Source organism: Aquarana catesbeiana, linkage group LG04 (genome assembly GCF_042186555.1).
Source record: "Aquarana catesbeiana isolate 2022-GZ linkage group LG04, ASM4218655v1, whole genome shotgun sequence".
Classification (NCBI taxonomy): domain Eukaryota; kingdom Metazoa; phylum Chordata; class Amphibia; order Anura; family Ranidae; genus Aquarana; species Aquarana catesbeiana.
In genome coordinates this window covers 195,895,368-195,914,334 of record NC_133327.1, presented here as the reverse complement: position 1 = coordinate 195,914,334, position 18,967 = coordinate 195,895,368, and the positions used below count along the sequence as shown (strand labels likewise).

The 18,967-nt window shown below is 41.2% G+C and overlaps 1 protein-coding gene across 2 annotated transcripts in view; it reads right to left on the bottom strand.

The window, feature by feature from the left end:
* The window catches only part of KCNAB1 (potassium voltage-gated channel subfamily A regulatory beta subunit 1), a 564,258-nt gene that overhangs the window by 518,111 nt on the left and 27,180 nt on the right, over positions 1–18,967 (bottom strand). The window contains exon 1 of one of the 2 annotated variants that reach the window (XM_073626076.1): positions 11,925–12,258. The exons of the other annotated variant lie outside the window; for it this stretch is intronic. Coding sequence (XP_073482177.1) covers positions 11,925–12,166 — 242 coding nt within the window. The 5' untranslated portion in view covers positions 12,167–12,258. Of the gene's footprint in view, positions 1–11,924; positions 12,259–18,967 lie in introns of those variants that run through there. 2 annotated transcript variants of the gene reach the window in all.

Here is an 18,967-nt window from a genome sequence, read left to right as displayed (position 1 = left end):
CTGAAAGATGAAGTTCCTCTTCATGTTCAGCTTTCTAGCAGAAGCCTGAAGGTTTTGTGTCAATACTGACTGGTATTTGGACTTGTTCATAATTCCCTCTACCTTGACTAAGGCCCCTGTTCCAGCTGAAAAAAACAGCCTCAAAGAATGATGCTGCCACCACCATGTTTCATGGTGGGTATGGTGTTCTTTTGGTAATGTGCAGTGTTGTTTTTGCGCCAAACATATCTTTTGGAATTATGGCCAAAACTTTTAAACTTGATTTCATCAGAGCATAACACATTTTCCCACATGCTTTTGGGAGACTTTAGATGTATTTTTGCAAAATTTAGTTGGATGTTTTTCTTCATAAGAAAAGGCTTCCATCTTGACACTTTACCCTATAGCCCAGACATATGAAGAATATGGGAGATTGTTGTCACATGTACCACACAGCCAGTTCTTGCCAGATATTCCTGCAGCTCCATTAATGTTGCTGTAGACCACTTGGCAGCTTCCCTGACCTGTTTTCTTCTGGTCTTGTCTTCAATTTTGGAGGGACGTCCAGTTCTTGGTAAAGTCACTCTTGTGCCATATTTTCGCCACTTGATGATGACGGTCTTCACTGTGGTCCATGGTATATCTGATGCCTTGGAAATTCTTTTGTACCGTTCTCCTGACTGATACCTTTTAACAAGGAGATCTGTCTGATGCTTTGGAAGCTCTCTGCGGACCATGGCTTTTCCTGTAGGATGCAACCAAGAAAATGTCAGGAAAGACCTACTAGAGCAACTGAACTTTATTTGGGGTTAATCAGAGGCACTTTATATGATGGCAGGTGTGTACTGACACATATTTAACATAAGTTTGAATGTAATTGCTTAATTCTGAGCACAGCTACATTCCCAGTTATAAGAGGGTGTGCACACTTATGCAACCACATTATTTTAGTTTTTTATTTTTACTCCCCCCCTAAAAGATTTCAGTTTGTTTTTCAAATGAGTTGTACAGTTTATAGGTCACATTAAAGGTGGAATAAGCTCTGAAATTATTTATCTTTGTCGTTTTGACATTTTAACAGGGGTGTGTAGACTTTTTATATCCATTGCATGTGCTTTCTATTGTAGGAAACGTGCATTACATTTTTCTTTAGAGGCTGATAGGGTCTCTTTATCTTGAATAAGACCACACAGGACTACATATGAAAAATGCATAAGTGAGAGTAAACTCTGGAAAAGGCAATTTTCATTGTACATAAATGTGGCATGATTTGCAAAAAGCTAAAAAAATGCATGAAAATATGATGGCAATTAAAGTATGTGAAACCTGTTCACATTATTGGCAGCTCATTTGTGGCCTAATGCCGCGTACACACAAGCGGACTCTCCGGCGGACTTGGTCCGGCGGACCGGACTCCGTCTGACAATTTGATCGTGTGTGGGCTCTAGCAGAATTTTTTTCCCCAAAAGTCCGATGGACCTAGAAACAAAACATGTTTCAAATCTTTCAGACTGACTCGAGCCCAGTCTAAAAATCCTCTCGTCTGTATGCTAGTCCGACGGACTAAAACCAACGCTAGGACAGCTATTGGCTACTGGCTATCAACTTCCTTATTTTAGTCAGGTCATACGTCATCACGTACAAATCCATTAGACTTTGGTGTGATCGTGTGTAGGCAAGTCCGTTCGTTAGGAAAGTCCGTCGGAAGTCCGCCGAAAGTACGTTGAATAGACCGTCGGACCAGTCCGGTCGAAAAGTCCGCTCGTGTGTATGCGGCATATGGATAATCATAGATTATCAGTTTCTTGTAAATGCCTTAATTCTCAATAATGAGACTACACTATAGTATACACCAGAAGCGGCCCGTCCATTAAAGGTACACGGGCACCGCCTCTCCTTTCCATCCCTGCTGCCACCCCCTATTCATGCTTCTGGCCCCTTTCAGGACGCCGGGCGCCTGAATTACAGCATAAAAAGTCCACATGCGGCGCTAAAAAATATGTTAAAACACAGTCCTTGGGTAGAAGAAAGCATGAACAACAAACAAAGTGACAAACAAATCTCCTTACCAGAAGGAAGATGGTAACAGGCATGTAAATCATCGACTCACACTCCAATCACTCCATGAAGGGCTCAACACTGTGGCAGTAGATTTATTTTATTTATTTTAGGTACTTATATAGCGCCGTCAATTTACGCAGCGCTTTACATATACATTGTACATTCACATCAGTCCCTACCCTCAAGGAGCTTACAATCTAAGGTCCCTAACTCACATTCATACATACTAGGGACAATTTTAGACAGGATCCAATTAACCTACCAGCATGTCTTTGGAATGTGGGAGGAAACCGGAGTACCCGGAGGAAACCCACGCAGGCACAGGGAGAACATGCAAACTGCAGGCAGATAGTGTCGTGGTTGGGATTCGAACCAGCGACCCTGCTTACTGCTAGGCGAGAGTGCTACCCACTACACCACTGTGCGCGAAGGGCTTGCTTCATTAGCCTCACTGGATTGCCAAGACGCTACAGATCTCAGATGCCTGACTCGCTATGCATCCTCTCAATCAAATAGGTGATCACCAAAAATGATATAATGGAGCACATAGTGAAGCCCGTTTGGTGATAAGATTACATTTTTTTTTAATTCTACTTAGGCCCCTTCACACGGCAAGCCCGCTCGGATCTGCCTGTCCATTTTTCAGGCGGATCCGAGCGGGCCACCCATTGACTCCCATGGGAGACGGATGTCAGCGGAGATATGTCCGATGACACCCGTCTGCCATCCGATCCACTAAATTCAGATGTATGGAGATATGTTCGCCATCCATCTGGGCGGATCGGATCGGATGAGATCTGATGAGAACGAACATGCTGTCTGTTTTCATCCGATCCCTCCATAGGAATCAGCGGCGCACTGACAGGCCCCTCCCTGCTCAGTGAGCAGAGAGGGGCCTGTCATCCGCCGGCTCAGAGGAGATCAACAGAGAGATCTCCTGCTGAGCTGGCAGACTCCACTGAAACTGATCCGCCTCGTGTGAATGAGGCCTCACATCACATAGATGAAAACAAACATTGGTTGTATAGATCGATATAGTTGGCTGATGTCATAATTGATCACATGTGCAGTACCATGGCAGTTACAGTTAAAACAGAAGCAGCATCCTTGGCTATGTAATGTGCCTATGTGCCTGTGCCTATGCGCACAGGTGCATAACCAAGCGCTGTGTATTCTTCAGTTAAAAAAAAAAAATCTGCATTTTTGTTCAGTAATTAATGCCACATGCACGCAAATGCGCAATCGTCCATGAACTTTTTATGTTATGTGCATGCGCACGAAATTGCACTAGCGCATATGCGCGAAAATATGTGCAAATACATACCATAAAAATGTCTGAAAAAATAGCTACTCAAACAGGAGTATCATGTGCAAGAGGCCTAAAGGATAAGAGAGTTTAATTCTGCAGTGCCTAAAATGGGAGAGCAACTGAGCATGTGCAGAGCAGTGTGAAACACTGTATTACTGGATTTTAAACAGTATAGACACTTATTTTTACTGTTTTATAAAGCTATACCTGCAAAATGGGCCAGCCTGAAGTGATCTAGCAGGACTTAATGTTTTGACTTAAGTTCCACTTTCAGGTACAGACCGACTTTGCCGTATTGAGGGGCCAATGGACGGGGTCATGTATTATAAAATCCTGGATGAGAACCTTCTTCCCTCAGCCAGAACACTGAAGATGGCCTGTGGATGTGTCTTTCAGCATGACAATAACCCAAAACATACCACCAAGGAAACAAAGGAGTGGCTCAAGAAGAAGCACATTAAGGTCATGGAGTGGCCTAGCCAGTTTCCAGACCTTAATCCTATAGAAAATTTATGGAGGGAGCTGAAACTTTGAGTTGCCAAGCAACAGTCAAGAAACCTTAAGGATTTTGAGAAGACCTGCAAAGAAGAAAATCCCTCCAGAGATGTGTGCAAACCTGGTAACCAACTACAGGAAACGTCTTACCTCTGTGCTTGCCAACAAGGGTTCCTCTACCAAGTACACAGTCATGTTTTGCCTGGGGATTAAATACTTATTTTACTCACTGAACTGCAACTCAGTTTATAACATTTGTATCCTGTGTTTTTTCAGGGTTTATGGTTGATATTTTGTCTCTATCATTTAAAATACACCTATGATGAAAATTATAGACCCTCCATTTTTTTGTAAGTGGGCAAACTTAAAAAATCTGCAGGAGATCAAATAATTATTTTCCATACTTTAAGTAAACACTACTGATATACAGTGTCTCACAAAAGTGAGTACACCCCTCACATTTGTATAAATATTTTATTATATCTTTTCATGTGACAACACTGAAGAAATGGCACTTTGCTACAATGTGAAGTAGTGAGTGTACAGCTTGTATAACAGTGTAAATTTGCTGTCCCCTCAAAATGACTCAACACACAGCCATTAATGTCTAAACCACTGGCAACAAAAGTGAGTACACCTCTAAAAGAATAAGTCCAAATTGGGCCCAAAGTTTCAATATTTTGTGTGGCCACTATTATTTTCCAGCACTGCCTTAACCCTCTTGAGTATGGTGTTCACCAGAGCTTCATAGGTTGCCACTGGAGTTCTCTTTCACACCTTGTCTGGAGACATGCTTGGCCAGTCCATCAACTTTACCTGTAGGTTCTTTAGCAAGGTAGTGGTAATCTTGGAGGTGTGTTTGGGGTCATTATCATATTGGAATACTGCCCTGCGGCCCTGCGGCCCTGCGGCCCTGCGGCGCTGCTTCAGTATGTCACAGTATATGTTGGCATTCATGGTTCCCTTAATAAACTGTAGCTCCCCAGTGCTGGCAGCACACATGCAACCCCAGACCATCACACTCCCACCACCATGCTTGACTGTAGGCGAGACACACTTGTCTTTGTACTCTTCACCTGGTTGCCACCACACACACTTGACAACATCTGAACCAAATAAGTTTATCTTAGTCTCATCAGACCACAGGACATGGTTCCAGTAATCCATGTCCTTAGTCTGCTTGTCTTCAGCAAACTGCAGGCTTTCTTATGCATAATCTTTATAAGAGGCTTCCTTCTGGGATGACAGCCGTGCTGACCAATGTGATGCAGTGTGCAGCATATGGTCTGAGCACTGACAGGCTGACCCCCCACCCCTTCAACCTCTGCAGCAATGCTGGCAGCACTCATACGTCTATTCCTGTAGATAACTTCTGGATATGACGCTGAGCACGTGCACTTCTTTGGTCGACCATAACGAGGCCTGTTCTGAGTGGAACCTGTCCTGTTAAACCGCTGTATGGTGGCTCAGTTTCAGGGTCTTGGCAATCTTCTTATAGCCTAAGCCATCTTTATGTAGAGCAACAATTCTTTTTTTCAGATCCTCAGAGAGTTCTTTGCCATGAGGTGCCATGTTGAACTTCCAGTGACCAGTATGAGAGAGTGAGAGCAATAACACCTTGTAACACAAATGAGTCACATGACACCGGGGAGGAAAAATGGCTAATCACATGTATGGAGTCCAGTTTTTTGTTAAAGTGTACATGGTGCTCAGCACGAGTAAAGGTACCCTCTGTGCCAGGCAAATTACCCAGAGTTATTATAATTATCATTTTTTTTTTTTTTTATAATGAACTTTATTAGGTGTTGAAGCATATGCAGAAACATTGATTCTACAGTCAACAGGAAAAGAAAGGTACAATCAAAGTAAATTTTTAATGAAAGAACCACAGACAAAAAACACAGGTGGTGTTCTATGATGTTAAACCTTTATTCAGACAATGTAACTGTGAAGTCATGCAGACTGCTTTTCCTATACATTATTTTTTGATGAACCATTGGTAAAAAGACGGCAGAAGTCTTGTGCTATTTGCATATGGCAATGGTATTCAATTACATTCCATTTCCCTCTTCCCAAACTGGAGATTTTAACTCTTTCAAACAATAACTGTGCATTTAAATAAAAAATACAGTCAAAAGCCCACTATTGTGTTTCACAGATAACCACAAATATAAGATACTCCTGGACAATTCTGATATTTTTTAAAGGATTGGGTACAATTGATACAGTATCTCACAAAAGTGACTACACCCCTCACATTTTTGTAAATATTTTATTATATCTTTTCATGTGACAACACTGAAAATGTAAAGTAGTGAGTGTACAGCTTGTATAACAGTGTAAATTTGCTGTCCCCTCAAAATAACTCAACAGACTGTTCAGCCGCTTGATCGTTCTTACAGGCGTGTGTGTAAGAACATGTAAACGAGTAAGGTGTGTCCCCTCCCACCACCCTCTGGTGCTTTTCCGGGCTTGCCTATGCAATTGGCGACCCAGAGAAGGAATCCGCCACCGCTGTACGATGATCATAGAGATTTCCGGTGACCAGATGGTCCCCAGACATTCTATGACCATCGGAGGCCCGGCGAAAGTAAATAAAGCCAAGTTCTCGACTGGAAAGAAAAAGATTGCTCTTTTTTTTTTTCATCTCAATCTTTCCAGCCTATACAAAAAATTGGGCTAACTTTACTGTTTTGTTATTTTCTCATTTATGAAACAAAAAAAAACATGTTTGAAAAATTGTTGCGCAAATACCATGTGACATAAAAAGTTGCAACGACCGCCATTTTACATGTAGGAGAGGAGTGCAAGAATTGGCCCGGTATGGAAGTGGTTAATGTCTAAACCGTTGGCAACAAAAGTGAGTACACCCCTAAGTAAAAAAGTCCAAATTAGAACCAATTAGCCATTTTCCCTTCCCGCTGGCATGTGACTCGTTAGTGTTACAAGGTCTCAGATGTGAATTGGGAGCAGGTGTGTTAAATTTGGTGTTATCGCTCTCACTCTCTCATACTGGTTACTGTAAGTTCAACATGGCACCTCATGGCAAAGAACTCTCTGAGGATCTGAAAAAAAGAATTGTTGCTCTACATAAAGATGCCTGGGCTATAAGAAGATTGCTAAGACCCTGAAACTGAGTCACCATACAGCAGTTTAACAGGACAGGTTCCACTCAGAACAGGCCTCGTTATGGTCGACCAAAGAAGTGCACGTGCTCAGCGTCATATCCAGAATTTGTCTATGGGAATAGATGTATGAGTGCTGCCAGCATTGCTGCAGAGGTTGAAGGGGTGGGGGGGTCAGCCTGTCAGTGCTCAGACCATATGCTGCACACTGCATCACATTGGTCGGCATGGCTGTCATCCCAGAAGGAAGCCTCTTCTAAAGACGATGCACAAGAAAGCCTGCAAACAGTTTGCTGAAGACAAGCAGACTAAGGACTTGGATTACTGGAACCATGTCCTGTGGTCTGATGAGACCAAGATAAACTTATTTGATTCAGATGTTGTCAAGCGTGTGTGGCAGCAACCAGGTGAGGAATACAAAGACAAGTGTGTCTTGCCTACAGTCAAGCATGGGGGTGGAAGTGTCATGGTCTGGGGCTGCATGAGTGCTGCTGGCACTGGGAGCTGCAGTTCATTGAGGGAACCATGAATGCCGATATGTACTATGACATATTGAAGAAGAGCATGATCCTCTCCCTTCGGAGACTGGGCCGCAGGGCAGTGTTCCAACATGATAACAACCCCAAACACACCTCCAAGATGACCACTGCCTTGCTAAAAAAGCTGAGGGTAAAGGTGATGGACTGGCCAATCATGTCTCCAGACCTAAACCCTATTGAGCATCTGTGGGGCATCCTAAAACGAAAGGTGGAGGAGCGCAAGATCTCTAACATCCACCAGCTCCATGATGTTGTCGTGGAAGAGTAGAAGAGGACTCCAGTGGCAACCTGTGAAGCTCTGGTGAACTCCATGCCCAAGAGCGTTAAGGCAGGGCTGGAAAATAATGGTGGTCACACAAAATATTGACACTTTGGGCCCAATTTGGACATTTTCACTTAGGGGTGTACTCAATTTTGTTCCCAGTGGTTTAGGCATTAATGGCTGTGTGTTGAGTTATTTTGAGGGGACAGCAAATTTACACTGTTATACAAGCTGTACACTCACTACTTTACATTGTAGCAAGGAGTCATTTCTTCAGTGTTGTCACATGAAAAGATATAATAAAATATTTACAAAAATGTCAGGGGTGTACTCACTTTTGTGATATACTGTATGTCTGTAGACACTTTCTAATTTTGTAGGACAACCAGACTACAAGAAATTCAAACAAAATAGTTTTGCTCTAAGATTGGGATGAGACCTTACACTTCTATGTAGCAGACAAATAATGTGGATATATACTTGTTGGCATTGAAGTCAAGACATCATTGAGTTGTTGGAAGTTAGTGACTTCCTCAGCTGAAACCACTTTCCATTATCAATTGACTGCTTTAAAGGGACCCTGGCATTAGGGGTGAAGGCTGAAAACTGCTCCAGGTGTGAAGTACAGCCACCCAGAAGTACCCACGCCTACAGTACCTGCAAGAGTTGCACAAAACCTCCTGTAATGGCTAAATACCAGGCTGTTCTGGCAGTCAAAGCTCTGACATTTCCAGATAGTGTCACAGCTTGCTGCTAAGTCCTGTTGTGCAGATTCCTGATACCCAATGGCTATAATGGGCAGACTCACTGCTCAATACGAAGGCAGAGGGGGCTGGAAGGGGAAGGAGCACTGCATCACATCTGATTTCCCCCTTGTGCTGTTTTCCCTCTACTTTTCTTAGCTTAGAGGTTGATACCATAAAGTTTGTGTACTTATATTTTAAAAAATAGATTTAGAGTGTATTATTGAATACAGAGCTCATTATATGGTGCCTTTGATATCTGCCTGGAGTTAAAGTCAACAAGAAAATGTTGTATGATTAACCTGTGCTTTGTTAGGACAGTAATATAGCATGTATAGAAAATATACAAAAACAAACAAAGCCATTCAGAAATACTTTGCACGGGGTACATAAAACGCTGCTCAAAACCAAGGCTGTATATAGGAATTAAAATGCTCTTGGTACACTTGAATGATAATTACTTTTAACTGTACAGGCCAACAAACAAGAGAAAGCAGAAATGGTCAAGTTTCTTGAGCATGAGTGTTTGACTTCTTTGAACATCCTCTGTACCTCTTTCCCATTTAGTTTTCTTTACATATTTAGCTACAAATGTCCAAAGCTAGGCAGAAATGGAAACAAATTGAGAAAAAAAAGTGGTATTAAACCCAAAAGCAAACATTTAGGATTTTGATCTTCTAGTTTCATCTGGTGGTCCAGCCAGCAAGCATGTTGTTTTTCAAAAGAACAAGCTCTTCAGTGGAATGTATCAGTTACAGAGATAAGACAAATTATTTAAAGTGGTTGTAAACCTTTACATACATTGAGTAAAGGGACTAGCCTCAGGTGATACACAGATGGAACAAATCCTTCTGCATACCTTGTATTTATCTGCAGTCTTCTCTTCCTCACATCTGTTCAAAGTGCTGAATTTAAAAGCTTGTCTGAGAGATCAGAAAGGGGGTGGAGAGCTGAAGTTACACACTGCAGAGCTCAGTGAGGAGAGCTCAGAGAGCTGATTGGAGGGAAGGGACACACCCTCCTTCACACAGCTCACAGGAACAGAGCTGAGGCTGTCAATCTGCTGGAGGTCCCTCCCCGTCACCATTTTTCTCTTGGTGTCAAGAAAAATTGTCAAAAGGGATTTATGCTGATAGCAGAGGAACAAAGCAGAAGACAGAAATGACACCTAAGGGTGATTTACCAAAACTGGAGAGTGCAAAATCTGGTGCAGCTCTGAATAAAAACTAATCAGCTTCCAAGTTTTTTGTCAAAGTTTAATTGAAAGAGCTGAAGTTAGAAGCAGATTGGCTAACATGCACAGCTGCTCCAGATTTTGCACTTTCCAGTTATTGTAAGATATATATAGAGAGATATGCTTTGTTCATGTTCATATCTGAGGTTTGCAATCTACAATTGTACAATTTACAAGAAAAAAAACACTTTTTGCTGTAACTGCTTAGAACGTATCAGCTGGAGTTTGGCTTCAATGTGTTATCATATTTAAATTTGCTAGTACATGGAACAACCCCCCCCCCCCCACAGATTAACAATGTTGCTGTCCAAAGGTGCTCCCTGTGCTTCTTCATCCTGAGTGGGGGCCCTCTAACCCCATCTAATGATTTGTAGGCTGCATTATTCTACATTTTGGTTTCACATGGTTTTGGGTTTAATACCTCTTTAAGCCTTGGTGATGCCTCCTTGCACTGTGGCCTATCATGGTATCTACAGCCATGAATACCTGAAGCATTATTGCATAAATCAGTACTCTCTATTCAATGGTTCATCCAGCACGACTTGTGTTGCAGCAGCAGCCAACTTTATTTATCCTAAAGTAGCAGAGAAAGTGGATGTAAACCCTCACATATACCCAGTGAAGTGAATCACCTCAGATAATATCTCCCTACATAAGTTTCACATGTATATCTGCTGTCTTCCACTTTATATATTCTTTAGAAAATGAAGATAGTGTTAGAATTTTTACTTCCAGTTTCAGCAGTGGGAGGGGAGTCTTGGCATAGACTGTGTGACAGCTGATTGGAGGAAAGTCACCCCCCCCCTCCACATAGACAGGGGAAGAAAGAAACATGCAGAGCTGTACTGTGAATAGACCAGCTCTCTGATAATCTATTTATAGCAACACAAATTTCAGCTGCTTTTTTGTCCCATGTCGGAGAATTTGTCAGAAGTTATAATGCTGATAACAGAGGAACGAAGCAGCAGAAAGACACAGGACTTAGTGCTTTAGAGAGAGATAAGTAAACACTACAGATAGATGTGCCCAGGTCAGATTTCACGAATCGGGTTTACATCCACTTTAAGGGTAATTAAAATGATTTATAGTTAGAGAACAATACAATGGTGTATTACATGCTTTCAAAAAAATCTGCTTTATTATTTTTCCTAACAAGTTCTTTCTTTTATGAATTGCCTTTACATTTGCTATACCTGGTAGGTACATCAGTAGCCAACATCTCTCCAATCTCATCCAGACACTGTTGTACCTGCCCCTCAGTAATATGCATATCAATGACACACTGGGGTTGATTTAGTAAAACTGGAGAGTGCAAAATCTGCTGCAGCTGTGCATGGTAGCCAATCAGCTTCTAACTACAGCTTGTTCAATTAAGCTTTGATTAAAAAACTGATTGTTTTTTTGTGCACAGCTGCACCAGACTCTCCACTCTCCATCGCCATTGTGAACACGCTTTTTTTTATAACAAGTACCTGTATTGCCCTCCAAAAACGCAGATACCAGATTGTGCCCAGACCTAGATCCCTTTTGACAGTATCCATGTATGAGTCTACAAACATTGAGCATAACACTAATAGTTTTCAAAAATGTGCATGTAAAACTACTCAAAGCAATTTCCATATTCCCCTGTATAAGCTGAACAGCAATAACCCATAGCAACTATTTAGAATCGTCTTGCTATAATCAGAGTTTTGTTGACTACATATCTGATTTGGTGTTCTACAATACAGAAGTTTATAGATTGTCGCCGCTCTTAGCACTACATTATAAGTAAAAAGGCATGCATTTTTTAAATCATTGAATTGCATTGTGCAGCAACCAATGAGCAAATACCATTTTCTCACCAAGCTGAAAACAAGAAACTAAAAATGAATTGAGTGTGTTTCTTTGGGTTTCTGCAAAGGTTCTTGGTATTAATTACAAAAATCTATTAAAACAAATTACATTTTTAAAGCAAGTAATATATGTAACTGTTGCCATACACCTTTCCCATTTGATTAAAAATTCCCTTTATTACCAAGTTAACTCTGATTGGATTTTGAAGCCCCATTAAAATATTATTATTTCTATTTGGATATACAAACAATGTATAGTATATGACTTTGAATGTTAACTACAAGCCATGTGCATAATCTTGCCACAACAAACTATTATATAAAATAGTACATAAAGTCTACCTGTAGATCATTCCTGTTTCAGCCTTAACCGTATCCTTCAGGGACAGCCCATGAACATACACAAATCTCTCTAGGCATTTCTGCTCCATGCTTGAGTTAAGTGTCATAGCCCAACAACGAAGCGGCAGACAAGTGTTGGGGGCAGAATTTGTCTTTTTAACCCTGGCAGCAGAATCGCTAGTCTTCTGCCCCCCAAGTTTAGGGTTCGGAATATCGGTATAGCTTGGCTTGTAAAGATGCATATTCCTTGGGCAGAGGTAGTACAGTTGCTTCTGTTTAATAAAACTCCATGTGTCTCCAAGCTCTCATGCAAGATTTGTGCTTTGTTATCCCTTAACAGATCTAAATGTAGGGAAGCAAAATGGATATAATAAACATCATGGGAATTTGCTGCTACCTTTCGCTCCCAGTGGAACTGGTTGTCACTGATACATTTTTTTTGAAGCCATCATGTTGTGGACCCCTGCCAGCAAGAATTTATTTTCTATGTTCAGATTATCCTTAGTCTAGATTTGACAATGGGGATAAAGTCGATGCCCTTGGGACATACTGATTTTCCCATGTCCTTATATTTAGGTAAAGCAAAAATATTTTTGCAGGATCCAGTCCAAATACTTGTTCTCATGGTGTCTATTTAAGGCTCTGACTCAAACAGACTGGTAAAAGGGCAGATAACTCTAACAAGGGCAGATGGAAAAACACGCTGTCCTTGCCCAGTGGTATTTTATTTTCACAAAAGGTTTAATGGTCATGTTTACACTTGTGACTTACTTTACAGATGGAAAGTTAATGAATATAAGATGGTCTTGAGATAGAGTTGGACAGGAAATACCTTTCACTGGTTACTATAGGCTACTGCACTTTACACATTGCTGTTTCTCTTATTAAAACAGATGTGTAATCTGAAAAATAGTATGCAAGCATGATCACTTTTTTGGTACAAGAAACTTTTTATGTCTCTTTTGCCAAAACATTCTTTTCCTATTTTGCCAACAATCTATTTCCTAACACTGCTTAAATCACATGTGCTATACAGTATACAGTACCAACATCTGGCAGATGCTAAATAGTGGAGCCAAATGCCAGAATCATTGCACATGTAGGAGTTGCATTATTACCAGCCACCCTTATGCCAAAGAAAGAAGATGGCAGAAGTGGAAGTGATTTCAGCAAAGGTAGCAATAGCGGAGGTATATTTGCCATAATGTACAACATTTTGCATGACTTTAACAAGACTTTTTTCAAGATTTATTTATATTAATTTAAAGAAGAAGTTTGGGCTAATACAATATATGCTTAAACCTGCTTCCATGCCCATTCTAAAGGCGATACTAACTATTCTGTAAACAAAAGATGCGTATACCCACCTAATGCAAGGGCACTTCAGTCACATGAACAGCGGCTTCAGGGGAGAGGAAGGACAGCGGACAATGGATGTCCTATAGTAAGTCTATGGGTGATGTCACCGCCAAGGCAGTTCTCTCAGAGCGATGCATGTACATTGCAAATGTAGTGCTACCCCCGCAGGAGCTACTTGGTATGTTGGGCTCCCTGTTCTTTGGCCTTGACTCTAGAAACAACCTTGTCCCTCTGACACACCTGGTTGAATGAAAATGACCACAACAGCTTTTAGGAGCAAAAATATGCATTTTTTGAGTATAATATTGCCTGACTTTACTGAAGCAGCGCCCTGTCTAAAGTCTGAACCAGAGGAAACCAATTTTTAGTGATTTATCATAATTTAGGGATGTGCGTCGGCTGACTTCTTTTGCTAAAAACGGAAACACCATTAATTTATATTTTTTCTTTTTTGTAGGGCAACCTTTTTCATTTTTGCAAAAAGAGAGTGCCCAGGGCAGCATGATGTTTAAATACAGCTCCACATAGTGGCCACAAATGCGGTTACATGTATCATTACAGATAAAGAGAGTGATCATATACACCATGGGGAAGATTTACTAAAACTGGAGCACTGAGAATCTGGTGTAGCTGTACATGGGAGCCAATCAGCTTCTACCATAAGTTTGTTTAATTAAGCTTTGGCAATAAAACCTGGAAGCTGATTGGTTTCTCTGCACAGCTGCACCCGATTTTACAATCTTCAGTTTTAGTAAATCGCCCTCCATATCTCTCTATTAGTTTAATCTATTATTATTATAAAGCACTCCTTTCTAGGTCAATTCTACAGATGTCTGCATATATTTTTATTATATATCCTGATACATCGAACGTTGAATTTGGAATGTTTCTTTTTTTATTTATGATACAATCCAACTTTCAAACATGTTATGTAAATTATTTACTTGCCAGCAGATTAGCTTAACAGCAGACAGGGCAGTTTGTTTCACTGGGCAAGGAATTTAACTTGCTAATTCAGCTGTCACTTTAATCATTTTCCAATTGAAACACTCTTATCAGCAGTGCATAATATGTTAGCAGATGCTTATAGTTTGATTTATATATACAGCCTGGAAATCCACGGCAGCAAAGCCTGTTTAAAGCCACGCTCTGTACAGGAAAGCTTGTCATTAGTCTTTGCTGATAGATGTTCTGCCATCGATCCAGGTCTAACGGGATGCTTTTGATCATTTAAATGAATTTGAACAGCTATGCCTACATAACACAGACATATGAAAACTTTTGGTTTACAAACTAACGAGGCCATATAGCGAATCACATTTCTGGGAAAATTATCATTTTTCCAGACAAAAACACTGTGCTCTTTCTGTGCTGTTATGAATGGAACTACGGGTTTTTTCTATTTAAATGAAAACATTACCATCTGACAAGAAACATGCTTGAGTTGTTAATCACTAACCAAAATGTAAATCCAATAAGTATGCCATGGAATTGTAAATAAAGCTGATCTGCTGGCAAAACTTTGTCTTGGATGAAATATGGAATATTTAGAGCCCCTATTAGGCTTTTACTAACGTATTCCATATTTTCTGAACAATTTTAACTCCCTATTGGGGAAATGTCACTTTTTTCCAAGTGACACCTTGTCACACCCATAAAAAAGTGTTTAACTGAAACAGGAAATTAGGGGAAATATCCCCAGTGTAAACAGAAAGAACATTAACCGCTTCAATACTGGGTACTTTTACCCCCATCCTGCCCAGGCCAATTTTCAGCTTTCAGCTGGTATTCAATCGCCACTGGTTTTTTACTTTTTACAAAAAAAATGATTTTTGTTAATAAATATTTTTTCTTCTTCACTGGTCTATGCTAATGAGACTGCATTGATGGGCATTGATAGGCTGCACTGATGGGCACTGATGAGGTGGCACTGATGGGCACTGATGAGGTGGCACTGATGAAGTGGCAATGATGAGGAGGCACTAATATGCAGCACTAGTGGGCACTGATAGGCAGCACTGATAAACACTGATAGGCAGCACTGATATGCAGCCCTAATGAGCACTGATAGGCAGCACTGTTGGGCACTGATAGGTGGCACTGATAGGCAGCACTTATGGACACAGATAGGTGGCACTGATGGGCACTGATTGGTGGCACTGATAGGCACTGATGAGCAGGCACTGATGGGCACTGAAAGGCAGCACTGATTGGCATCACTGATGGTCACTGATTGGCATCACTGATGGGCACCGACTGGCATCACTGATGCGCACTGACTGGCATCACTGATGGGCACTGTTGTGGCTGCACTAATCATCAGGGCACTGACTAATGATCAGTGCCCTGATGATCTGTGCAGGTCTCCCCAGTGAGGAAATTCCACTGATCAGCTCTCCTCACCTTACAATCTGTCAGTGTGAAGAAAGTAAAGCCGATAACCGGCATTTCCTTGTTTATATGTGATCAGCTGTGATTGGACACAGATGATCACATGGGTAAAGTGCCTGCATCATCGGTCATCGGCTCATTACTGAGATCGGGGATGCGGTGTGTCCCGGGAACACAGTGCGCCGCTGATCGCAAGTGTGGCGAGAGGGACGATGTCATATGATGTCGTCCCAGGACAATAGAACCACCCCGCAGCCGTCATTTCCCTATACAGTGGGTAGGAGGGGGTTAAAGTGGTTCTAAAGGCATAAGGTTTTTAATCGTAATGCATTCTATGCATTAAGGTAAAAATCCTTTCAGTTTCAGCTCCAACCAGTCCCCTCCCGCAGTACTTACCTGGCTCCTCTTTCGATCCAGAAATGTGCCCGAGAGCAGCATGGCAGGGAAGTAGCAGTGGTAGCCATTGTCAATCAAACCAGGATGGAGTGGGGAGCAGGGCTGAGCCACAGTGTGTTTCTATGAACACACACAGCCTGCCTTATGAGTAACAACGTTGTCTTATTTTTAACATTGTGCTAAAGGTTGTGGTATACATTTTTGGGATTTTTGTAATAAAAGTATACAATTTTTCATTAATAAAACCCATTTGTACACTAACCCCCCTGAGGTGTTTTTTTCTGTTTAGTTGTTAGCCAGTTTAATCGATATGGGGAGGGATTAACCTCTTTTCTCCTGGGGTCTGTCCCAGGGTATTTTTTTGTTTTACGTGTTAGGTCATATCTCTTACACCGTTATATTTTTAGGTGAGTGGGCAACTGGCTGTTCATTGAACTTCCTGCACTGGGTAGAGTTCATTTTATTATTTGAGCGAGCCTGCATGTCTGCCCCATAGCAAGTGCTTGCTATGGCGTCATTCTCAGAAGAAGAGGAGGAGCCAAGATCAAGGAGAAGAGGAGGTTCAGGCCACTCTGCGAAATACTATTGCAAAGAGCAGGTAATTATAAAATATTTATTATTTTAAGAGAAAAAAAGCTGAACCTTTACAACCGCTTTAAAAACACGATAGAAGTTCTAACCCTACCCCACTCTACTAAAGAGAATATTTTTTATTAACTGTTTTATTTAAGATCACAAAAATAAAAATACAGAGCAGATATCATGAAGATTGTGTGCATCCAAGAAAGTGAAGCTAAAGACAGTGGTTTGATTTACTAAAACTGGAGAGCTCAAAATCTGGTGCAGCTCCACATAGAAACCAATCAGCTTCCAGGTTTTTTTTCCAAAGCTTAATTGAACAAGCAGAAGTTAGAAGCTGATTGGCTACCATGCATTCCCATGTCCTTAGTAAATAAACCCAAGTATGTTTATCAGTAATAAAAAAATGACATGTTTCAAAATTAACAAAATCCATTATCATGTCTCAACATTCAATGGCTTATGGAGCATACACACGGTCAGACTTTTCGTCTACAAAAGTCCAACGGACGCCGACGGACTAAAGCTGGCTGGTAATCCGATCGTGTGTGGGCTTCCCCGGACTTTCAGCTGACTTTTTCAGCCTCAAACGGACTTTAGATTTGAAACATGCTTCAAATCTTTACGTCGTAACTACGACGGACCCCGAAATCCGCTCGTCTGTGTGCTAGTTCGACGGACAAAAACGCACGCTAGGGCAGCTATTGGCTACTGGCTATGAACTTCCTTATTTTAGTCTGGTGTACGTCATCACGTACGAATCCGTCGGACTTTTGTGTGGTCGTGTGTAGGCAAGTCCGTTCGTTAGAAAGTCTGCCACAAGTCCGCCGCAAGTCCGCCGAAAGTCCGCCGGAAGTCTGTCGGACAGGCTGTCGGACTTTTGTAGACGAAAAGTCCGACCGTGTGTATGCCCCATTAGAATCTCTTTCATACCTTTAAAATGTACATAAAGTGAAGTTAAGGATCTTGAGTGTAAACATTCTTACACTCATCTAATGGAACATGCTTAAAGCAATAATGAGAGTTTTTATTCCTGCTTACATGTCTGTTTAGGAAATGTCCTCTTTGTTCTCGATCCAAAAAAGAGACAGGAATCAAGGAGAAATTTCACCAGAATGGCAGACAACAATACAAATCCTGGTAGGGGTTCTAACCTATCTCTTCTCCATCCAGGAGTAAGCGTTTTGGTTGGACTTAGGTTTAAATAGATAAATGGAGCTCTGAAGGAAAAGACATTTGGCTACAAAAGAGTATCCAGTGACATAATTCTCAAAACATTTTCCTAAACTGACCTCATACCAGTCCCTCCCTGGTACAGACCATATTTAGCAGTGATTTATTCCTAATGCCTCATCCTTCTAAACAAAAGTTATCTACAATATATATTTTGACAAATAGGAGAAGAGTTTATATGAGAAAATGTTACAGTAGCATATGTGTATCTTATCACTTCATACCCAAAATTTACAGTTTTCCTTTTTGGCAATTTCATGCAAAAACACTTACATTGTACAAATTTTGCACAAGAAGTCCCTGGGTAGCACTCTCCTATGGTAAAATAATGTCAAAGTGGTTAATTTACTTGACTCAGTCAATCTTCGATTCAAAGAAAAACTTTGGCAAGGCTACAACCATTTATTTTGCAAATCATACATATATTATTTCAAATTTTGCATATTTTTAACAAGCAAATGAGCTTCAAAGTAAGCCCTATCTGATCTTAGTAGCTTCAGGCACTAAGAAGCAATTCATCCTTAAATTTCACAGCATAAGCACTGAACTCCTTCAGTCTACGTGCATTTCCCACAGAATAAACTGACCAAAAAGCCATCTTTGGACAAAGCAGGTAAATGTGTTACACACAAAAGCCTACAGTCAAACAAACTGCATAATGTCTAGATCCAATTCACATTAGCAACATGTAAACATATTACTGTAGCACCCCCTAGCGTTTCTAGAGTGCTAGAGTAGGATGTGTTTGTGTTAGTGTAGGTAAATATTCAGGCAGCAAGGCCTGTGTTAATCTGGGTTGGATGGTTGACTCAGGTAGGCTGGATGACTCATCATCAGCTTCTCTGGTGACTCCTCCTACTATCTGGAAACTTGGAGAAGATTCCAAAAGCAGTTGGGAGGGGTCTAGGAGGAGCTAGCTGGAGTGTTCTGAGGGCCCTGACCAATCCCCAACAGAGGGTTGACAGGGGGCAGGCCCCCTCAAATACTCAGAGTCAGCCCAGCAGGGGCAGTGTGGAGTTCGGTTGGAAGATAGAGATGAAGTGTTAGGCTGTTGGGGCCTTTGAGAGTATCTCATTAGTCTGGGG